Below are 10,000 nucleotides of genomic sequence, written 5' to 3'. Positions count from 1 at the left end.
TATATATATATATATATATACACACACATGTATGTATGTATATATATATATAATTATTATTATTATTTTTTTTTTTTGTTATTTTGTTATCTACGATTTCTACCTGAAATCAATCATCACTTCCTGTTACGCTATGTTGGAAACCGCAACGTAACTTGAAATACATTTTATCTTCGGAAATTCCACATATATCACTTTGCGCTGATTTATTAGTTTTAAGGAAAAAAAAAATTAGGTCTTACTATTCAGCAATTTGGATAACGCATATGCGTAGACGTCTATATGTCATTCTAATATAATAAAACTCTCGAAACGATAGACAAAACCTTTTTTTTTCAAATTAAGCTTCAAGGAAACGGACTGAGATTTTCAACACACTACGGGAAACGCACGCCGCCTTTCACAGTTTCATTCACACACTCCCAAAATTAATTCTTTGTCGCGATATTTACGCACTAAGAAAAGAAATGCGTACAACGTATTAAATAAAGGACAAGTATACATTATGAACTCTTACCTATCCTCATAAAAAACGAAAATATGAGGAACAACATTGCAAAAACTGTTTCTCAAAAATGTAAAGCGTAGTTTTCTATCGTTAATACCAACGCTTCCAAAGCTATATTTTCCGAGTCACTAACACGGTACATTCCCCCAATTATTAACACGGTTTATTTTCCTAATCACAAACACGGTACATTTCCCCAGACCACGAACACGGTATGTTTCCCCAATCCACAATCACAAACATATTTCCCCAATCCACAAACACGGTACATTTCCCCAATCCACCAACACGGTACATTTCCCTACTCACAAGCGACTCAAAACCCACTCAAACCCGAGAGAAAACTCCTCGTACTCACCCCCGTCAGGAGAGCCGAGTTTCGCCCTGGCCGAGGAACCGCAGGACGCTTGCGGGACGGACTTGCGGAAGGCAGCCTTCTCCCTGCGGCGCTGAGGGCTGTCGTGCCTGCGGACAACCACCTCGTCCACACCGCTGAACGTCACGCGGGCCAGGCTCGGCTTCTCTGCAGGAGGCGCTGCCGAAGGAAGGGGGACGGTGCTTTAGGTGGGAAATCAGGGGTGGAGTGGGGTGGGGCGGGGGGGGGGGCAGTTTGTATGTATCTATCGTGGTTAAAGATTTTTTGGTGGACAGCATGTGTGCTGCATATATATATATATATATATATATATATATATATATATATATATATATATATATATATATATATATATATATATATACATATATATATGTATGTATGTATATATGTAAATATGTATATATGCATATATATATATATATATATATATATATATATATATATATATATATATATATATATGTGTGTGTGTGTGTGTGTGTGTGTGTGTGTGTGTGTGTGTGTGTGTGTGTGTGTGTGTGTGTGTGTGTGTGTGTGTGTGCGTGTGCGTGTGCGTGTGCGTGTAAGTGCGTGTGCGTGTGCATGTGCGTTGCACCACACGTACTATATGTATCCAACGACATTTAGTATAACCATGCAATTCTTCGGGAGTGGAAGGAAGGAGTAATGAGTCAGTGTTCTCTCTTTCCTGTTCTTCTGGAGACGCTTTCGTTCTCTCCATGAATAACTTGGAATAATAAGAGTCCAGAGAAGATTATTGTTTTATATGATTAAAGTAGCTTTATGCAAGACCTAATTAAAACTACAAGGGTACAGGCGCATAAAGATAATTCATTTTGCACTTGATTAAAATGAGAAAGAAAACGAATAAATATATTTCAAGATGAATTATTTAACGTTTTTATTTTACAATCTTAATCATAAGGTTTAATTACAATTCATATTAAGTTTTTGTAGGAATCGTATCTAATTATTGTAGTCTTCATACGTGCGAATTTACGGATGTATGTAATAAATTTTATATTTACTTACAAACTTAATTTAAGCTATATGTACATTGAAATGACAAGAAAACCAAAAATAATAATGAGAAACGGAAAAAAAACACGTGTCCACTCTCTAACATGTTGAGACATGCTAAGGAAACTAAAGTGAAAATGGAATTGATTATGGAAAAAAAAATCCACAAAAAAGTGTGTTGCATATGCCAAAAACCTGCAATCATAGTTATGTAATTTTCTGAGTTATTCTCAGTTAAGGAATCAATGCAACCAGCTATGAAACAGTCTTCAGTTTTTTATAAGTAACATCGCTCTATATTCAGTGTAAAATATCTATCTCTACTCCAACGGCTTATACAGTAGGTAAAATTCGAGGCAGTGATGACCAATGCGGTAGGCCTATCTTCACACCCGCCTAAAAACCAACCTCACTAAATGTACGTCTTTGTCTTATGTCTACTCATGGAATATGATTAGTAGAGAACGCTAGTTTCTTGATGATTCGTTATCTATGGGTTTCTAGATACCTAAGCAATTGCAATAACATTTTAAACTTTTTCTGATGTATTTTTTTATGCTTAATAAATAATTAAAGTTCTTTAAAAAATGGCACAAAAAAAACGTACTATATTACAGAAATAAGGGAGTACGAACTTATTATTATTCTGCAACAACTCAAGAAAACGAAACAACTTCTCAGATTATTAGAGTAAGTTATAAACAGCTGATAACTTAAAATGAGGATCGAAAGACAATTTCTAAATTATTCTAACTCAAGTTTTCTTTTCCTTTAAGCAACTGTAAAATAACTAATGTATGTATGAAGAATATGAATGAAATGTGTGCCAAACGTAGCATTAGGACGTGACCTCCTTGTCTTATTTCGTTTGCGATTTCCTGTCCTTCAGAATTAGTGTCAAGGACTTATGTCAGTCAAATATTACAAAAAAAAGGATATCTGAGAGAACTTAAAACCATAACAAACTGAACTTGAGATATTCACAGACGGGTTTGGCTTTTGGGTTATTTTATCCCAATCGTTTTTTTCCCGCGCTCGCTTATCTGGACCGACACAAGACCAGCAATAAAGACGGCGACGGAGGCGAATATTTCCGTGACTTATTACTTATCTATTTTTGACTTCTTACTTGTATGTGACTTGTTACTTATATACAGACATCTTCTGTTCGTGTCAATAAATTTAATACCGTATTGAAGTTTAATCCAAATTTTTTGCACCGGAGTTCTTGTAGCGGAGATGCGAGACACCCCTGCCAGGCGCACGAATACGTGTAATTATCAGTAAATTTGCTGTTTTACTTGAAAGAGCTGGCACATGAGTAGTAATGATTGGCAGTCACCCACTATAATTTTAATATTACAAGGTAATGTTAATAAGTAAACGTTTGCTACGGAAAAAATATACAAATATGGTATAGCATTTCATTACAAAGATATCATATCCGCATCACTACAATTAAGATGTATAAATGGCTTCGAATAGCCTTTGAATTTTACAAGGCAACTAAACTGAAGGTGACAAACAAACACGAAATATTCGTAAACTTAATTCATATTCGAGTTTTCTCTGACAGCTCTTTCTCGTGTGCAATTGATCGGCACGGGTAAGGCAACTTTTTTCCGGATGTTCCCTTCGAGGATCATGATAACAAATTTCCACGATGTGTTCACTACAGTTTAAAGAATCAGAAAGTTTGTACCTAGAATTTGAAATCTAATTTTTTTTTATCCTATTAATGTACTGCATAAAATGAGAATGTTTTTTTCTTTTCACTGTTGAGGGTTATATCTGCAATTTGAACATCCTACATAGAATACATATGGATGAATTTTCACATACATCTTTGACATGGAAATGTCAGAACTTGTTTCGTTATTGCTAAGAATAAAAGTTAATGGTAACTCAACTCCATTTTCTCTATCATGGCGTTGTTATTTCGTATCAGTACATGATCCTGGACGCTAACATTACGCATGCGCACTAGAGATCTGGATTAAACTTTAATATGGTATTAACTTTTATGGCGCGTGCAGATGACGCTATATATTTTTATGATGAAGAAAAAAAAACAGGAATTAAAAGTAAAAACCAAAAACAAAAAGGGACCTTAACGATTCCATACATTTATCATTTAGTTTGTAAATTTTCAATATAATTTACAGTATAACTGTCACAACCGTTTAAATATGGCGAATGAACATCTTAAAGAATAATCATCTATTTGTTATTATTTGTAAAAAAACATTAACATATTGAAGCTTATAAGGATTTGACTAAAACCTTACTTGCAAATGTTATACGAAAAGCAGCAAGCTCCAGTCATATTCAATACTGATTTATTAAGTAATGTCGAACCTTGAGTATTCGTATGACTTTGCTGAAATCCAAACAACGTCTCTGGATAAAGGATTCGAACCTATTTTACACAACACTGAGAAAAGGGAAACATAAGGCCATGAAAAAACATAAGTACAAAATACAAATTCCAGGAAAATTGGTTCCCCATGTGACAAGGTTTCGAATAGATAAAACAAAACATTTGTTGTGTTGCTTTGTCTAATAAATGAACTATTTTTCATTGATGCTGATTAGCTGATTAACTGACTATACATGTGTACTGTGCAGTCAGTTACATCTATGTTAATCAAACTAAAATTCATTCCCAATCTATAAAGACGTACGGCCATATATTTAAGGCTTACTACAGACCTAAACTATTAAACATCATTATCAAAAACATATCCCTTCTCTATAAAAATGTTCAGCCATTTTATTGAATTTAAGCATTAGATTGTTTTAGAGGAACAAGCTCTCGAGAAAAGTCAAATCGGAAGACAATCAACGGGAAAGACACTCAGTCACGACATACCTGTGGCAGAGGAAGGTGGCGCTGCGTTCTCCTTGTTGCCTTCGCCTTCGGGTCTCTTGACGGGCGTCTGGACCGTGGGCGTGACGGGAGCCGAGTCGTCGTTATCATTCTCATCCGTGCGGCACTTCTTGTGTTCATTGATCTCCATCTTCTCCTTCTTGCAGGGGATGAAGTCGTCTCCGGCTCCGATCTCCGCGCTCTCCTTGGCCTGGTTCTCCAGCTCGCGCACCATCTTCTCGGGCACGTCGAGGCACTCCTTCTCGTAGGCGTCCACGATGGGGCTCTCGGGCACCTGCGTGTAGCGGTTGTCGCCGTCGTTGGTGTCGGGCAGCTTGAGCGAGTTGGGCTGCTTGAGGGCGTTGTTGTTGGTGTGCTTGAGGTTGGCCGCAGCGCCGCAACTCTCCTTCAGTTCCTTGTGCTTGATGTAATGCTTCATCTTCCGGCTGTGGAGCGCTAGTTCCTCCTTCCCGTTGGACAGAATTGCATCGTTCATCTTCACTTTGGTCTCTGCCATTTTCTGCTCGATGTCAGAGGGGTTCTCGTCTTCGGATACGTATCCGGGCGAGTCAGGGCTGGAGGGGCAGGAGTTACATAGTTCCCCGGCGGCGCTTTTCCCGTCAGGAGAGGCTACGTTGCCATTGTCGTCTCCGGCCCGGTTGTTCACATACGCGTCGGGGCTGAGCTGGAGCTTGGGCTTATCGTAGAACGACTTCACGAACGCCCCGCTGCTCGCTAGTTCATTGATGTTGTTGTTGGTGGTGTTCTTGTCGGGGCTGAGGTCATTACACTGCGGGCTGAGCTGCGTGAGGCCGTCCCCGGGCCACGCCTCGGCCTCCTGGAACCCGCACGAGGAGGAGCTCGGCCGCCGCGAGTGGTAGCCCAGCACCTCGAAGTCTAAGAGGCTCCTCGAGTCCCTCTCCTTGGCGAGTTTCGAGTCCTGGCCGTCGCCCCGGGGGATGTCGACCTCGAGCGAGCTGAACGACTCGAGGTCAGACTCGTCGTTGTCAATGGACGAGAGAGAGCAGTTGGAGGAGGACCTGATATGGCGCAGGTGGTTGGGTCCCCCGGAGGAGATCGACGGATGGTGAAGGCGGTCGCTGCCACAACTCCCGTTCTCTGCGGAAGGAGGCGCTGGTGAAGGGAGCCCGATTTCAGCCTTGTCTTTTGTCGGACAGTAGGGAGGGGAAAGGAAGGGAGAAAGAGATAGGGATAGAAACATAAAGTGAGAGATAGATAGATAGATAGATAGATAGATAGATACATAGAGAGAGAGAGAGAGAGAGAGAGAGAGAGAGAGAAAGAGAGAGAGAGAGAGAGAGAGAGAGAGAGAGAGAGAGAGAGAGAGCTGCATGAACAAATCTCACAGTGGAAAATGTAGAAAAAGTCATGAATCAATATGAGAAACTTAAGAAAGAATGAGCTGTGGTTTTCCGGCGAGAATCCCCTCGTTACATGTATGCATTATAGATACAAGTACAAATTACACATGTATATACGCACGCATACATACATTCACAAAAAAATTCAACATGGTGTGCTGCCTTACACTCCTATTGTATGAAATGAAAATAAAATAGTAAAAAAATATGTAATATGATATCAGAGCAGAGACAATACGTCTAGTTTTCATGAATATTAAAGGCTAAACTGGAAAAAGGTCACACGTATTCAAAAGCTATTGGAGTTTGGGACGTTACGTTAATGTCTGCATGTCTGTCTTTTTCCCCACTTTCTTTTATTCTCTTTATATCTGTCTGTCTGTCTGTCTGTCTGTAAGTCTGTGTGTCTGTCAATCAGTGAGTGAGTGAGTGAGTGAGTGAGTGAGTGAGTAGTGAGTTAGTGAGTGAGTGAGTGAGTGAGTGAGTGAGTTAGTTAGTGAGTGAGTGAGTGAGTGAGTCTGTCTGTATGTATGTCTGCCAGTCTGGCTGTCTGCCAATCAGTCAGTCAGTCAGTCAGTCAGTCTGTCTGTCTGTCTATTTGCCTGCCTGCCTGCCTGCCTGCCTGCCTGCCTGTCTGCCTGCCTCTTTCTCTCGTTCTCTCTGTCTGTCCCTTTCTCACTAACTCAGTCACTTACTCTCTCATTCACACATACAAAAAAAAAGAAAAAGAAAAAAAAAAAGTCTATGACAGACACACGCACGCACACATACGCACACACACCACACACACACACACACACACACACACACACACACACACACACACACACACACAAAACACATGAGCAATTAGATTATTTTTGCTACATACATTTTTATCAATACAACATAAATAAAGCAAAAAAGTTGGTCATACTACTTAAAAAAAAACATAGAACAATATATAAACAAAACACCAATAACTGTATATACCAAAGAATCATAAAACATTATTAAACATTTATTACCGAAAATAACGAACAAAGACTCAATAAACCCCATATTTGTAAAAGAAAAATAATTGCAGCGTAAACTTTGAAGTTAAAACTGTTATGTAATTCTCGCCGGCTTGAAAATCCTTTGAAATAAATATTCTGAACGGGAATGTTCTTTCATCCAGCTAACAAAGCTAAAGCGCCTCTGTCCTCCTCCCCCCACCCCCACCCCCCTCAAAAAAAAAAAAAAAAAAACTTAAAAAATCCCCAAAGCTTTTATTACTTTTTAGGAATGAATAACTCGTTTTAAAAGAGTACATTTCATGGAAGAAATTAATGAAAAGAAAAAAAATCTGACTCGCCAAAGGCAATGATGAGTAAGAACAAATCGCTTTACTCACCAAAGATCCAAAGACAAAAAGAACAACACAAACTATTTTTAACTCTTTCGGGAATACTCATCCGACTCACCCTAACAGAGAAAGAGACTCATCCAACTCACCCAATATAGATACTCATCCGAATCACCCAATACAAAGAGACTCATCCGATTCACCCAACACAAAGAGACTCATCCGACTCACCCAAAAGAAAGAGAGACTCATCCGACTCACCCAACACAGAGAAAGAGACTCATCCGACTCACCCAAAAGAAAGAGAGACTCATCCGACTCACCCAATACAGAGAAAGAGATTCATCCGACTCACCCAAAAGAAAGAGAGACTCATCCGACTCACCCAATACAAAGAGACTCATCCGACTCACCCAAAAGAAAGAGAGACTCATCCGACTCACCCAAACAGAGAGACTCATCCGACTCACCCAAAAGAAAGAGACTCATCCGACTCACCCAAAAGAAAGAGACTCATCCGACTCACTCAAAAGAAAGGAGACTCATCCGACTCACCCAAAAGAAAGAGACTCATCCGACTCACCCAAAAGAAAGAGAGACTCATCCGACTCACCCAATACAAACAGACTCATCCGACTCACCCAAAAGAAAGAGAGACTCATCCGACTCACCCAATACAAAGAGACTCATCCGACTCACCCAATACAAAGAGAGACTCATCCGACTCACCCAAAAGAAAGAGAGACTCATCCGACTCACCCAATACAAAGAGACTCATCCGACTCACCCAAAAGAAAGAGACTCATCCGAATCACCCAAAAGAAAGAGAGACTCATCCGACACACCCAATACAAAGAGAGACTCATCCGACTCACCCAATACAAAGAGACCCATTCGAATCACCCAAAAGAAAGAGAGACTCATCCGACACACCCAATACAAAGAGACTCATCCGAATCACCCAATACAAAGAGACCCACCCGACTCACCCAAAATAAAGAGACTCATCCGACTCATCTGACCCACCTGAGAGGTCCGGTAGCGAAGAGGTGGGTGACGGGTGACTCATGCCATCTCTGGCACCCAGCTGGCACGGTGTCACCACCTGGCTGTCTGTCGGGCTACTCTTCGTTCCAGCTGAAAGACAAGGCGCTCATGACGAAAGGATGTGAATGTAAACGGAACGTGTAAATGCGGTAGATAACAAAATGAAAACAAATATAAAGAAGGGAAAAGAAAAGAAAGGATGAAAGAATGAAAGAAAGAAAGAAAGAAAGAAAGAAAAAAAAAAGAAAAGAAGGAAAGAAAAAGAAAATAAAATAAAAGAAAAGAAAGAAAGAAAAGAAGAAGAAGAAGAAGAAGAAGAAGAAGAGAGAGAGAGAGAGAGAGAGAGAGAGAGAGAGAGAGAGAGAGAGAGAGAGAGAGAGAGAGAGAGAGAAGAGAGAAGAGAAAGAGAGAGAGAAAAAAAAAAAAAAAAAAAAAAAATAATATATATATATATATTATATATATATATATATATATATATATATATATATATATATATATATATATATATATATATATATATATATATATATATATATATATTCTGCAAAAGTAAATATAGATACAAGGAATTCGTGAAAAAATATGAATACAAATATATTTTTGGAATAAAAGGAATTCACGAAAAAATACAAATATATCATAAATTCTTTCCAAGCGACAAATACTATTACGCTAACATAAAAATGGTAATGACTTAATTAATTATTCAAAAGATAAAGGTGTTTCTCTCTTTCAGGATTAAATGCTAGCTCATAAAAATGAAATTATAATGATTGTACAACGAGGAATAATGTTGTTTTTTTGTAAACACAAAACAATAGTGAATGCAACAACAATGACATTCAAACAATAGTAAGAACAATGGAATAATAATAATAATAATAATAATAATAATAATAATAATAATAATAATAATGACAAAGAAAATAACAATAGTAATAATAATAATGGCAATGATAATAATAATAATGATAAAAATAAAAATACAATCATAATCCTAATAATGATATAAAAAACATAACAACTTAAAATCAACAATAATATAATAATAGTAATAATAATAAAAAATAATAGTGATGAAAAATACAACAACAGCATCTATAATAATAATATTAATAATAAGACTAATGATAATAATTCTAACTTCAAAATAACAGTAACAATAACAATAATAATGATTATGATGGTATTAACAATAAAAAATAATAATAACAATAATTATAATATAATAAAATAATAATAATAAATAATAATATTAATCTTAATAACAACCAAAAACAATAATAATAATAATAATAATAATAATAATAATAAAATAATAATAATAAAATAATAATAATAAATAATAAGATAATAATAATGAATAATAATAACAACTTTAATAATAACAAAAACAATAATCATAATAATAATGATAATAACAAAACAATAATGATACAGTAATAATAGTACTACTACTACTACT

At 37.3% G+C, this 10,000-nt stretch overlaps 1 protein-coding gene across 2 annotated transcripts in view; it reads right to left on the bottom strand.

Annotated features, from left to right (window-relative positions):
- LOC119578081 (schwannomin-interacting protein 1-like) overlaps positions 1-10,000 on the bottom strand; it is a 107,688-nt gene that overhangs the window by 79,362 nt on the left and 18,326 nt on the right. For both annotated transcript variants that reach the window (XM_037925804.1, XM_037925805.1), the window contains 3 exons: positions 8,512-8,622; positions 4,780-5,895; positions 867-1,043 (listed from right to left, as the gene is read on the bottom strand). In XM_037925804.1, coding sequence (XP_037781732.1) covers positions 867-1,043; positions 4,780-5,895; positions 8,512-8,622 — 1,404 coding nt within the window. The remainder of the gene's footprint in view (positions 1-866; positions 1,044-4,779; positions 5,896-8,511; positions 8,623-10,000) is intronic.

This window comes from Penaeus monodon, chromosome 10 (genome assembly GCF_015228065.2).
Source record: "Penaeus monodon isolate SGIC_2016 chromosome 10, NSTDA_Pmon_1, whole genome shotgun sequence".
In the NCBI taxonomy this organism is placed as follows: Eukaryota; Metazoa; Arthropoda; class Malacostraca; order Decapoda; family Penaeidae; genus Penaeus; species Penaeus monodon.
The sequence above is the reverse complement of the archived record's forward strand: the minus strand, read 5'-3'. Positions and strand labels throughout refer to the sequence as shown.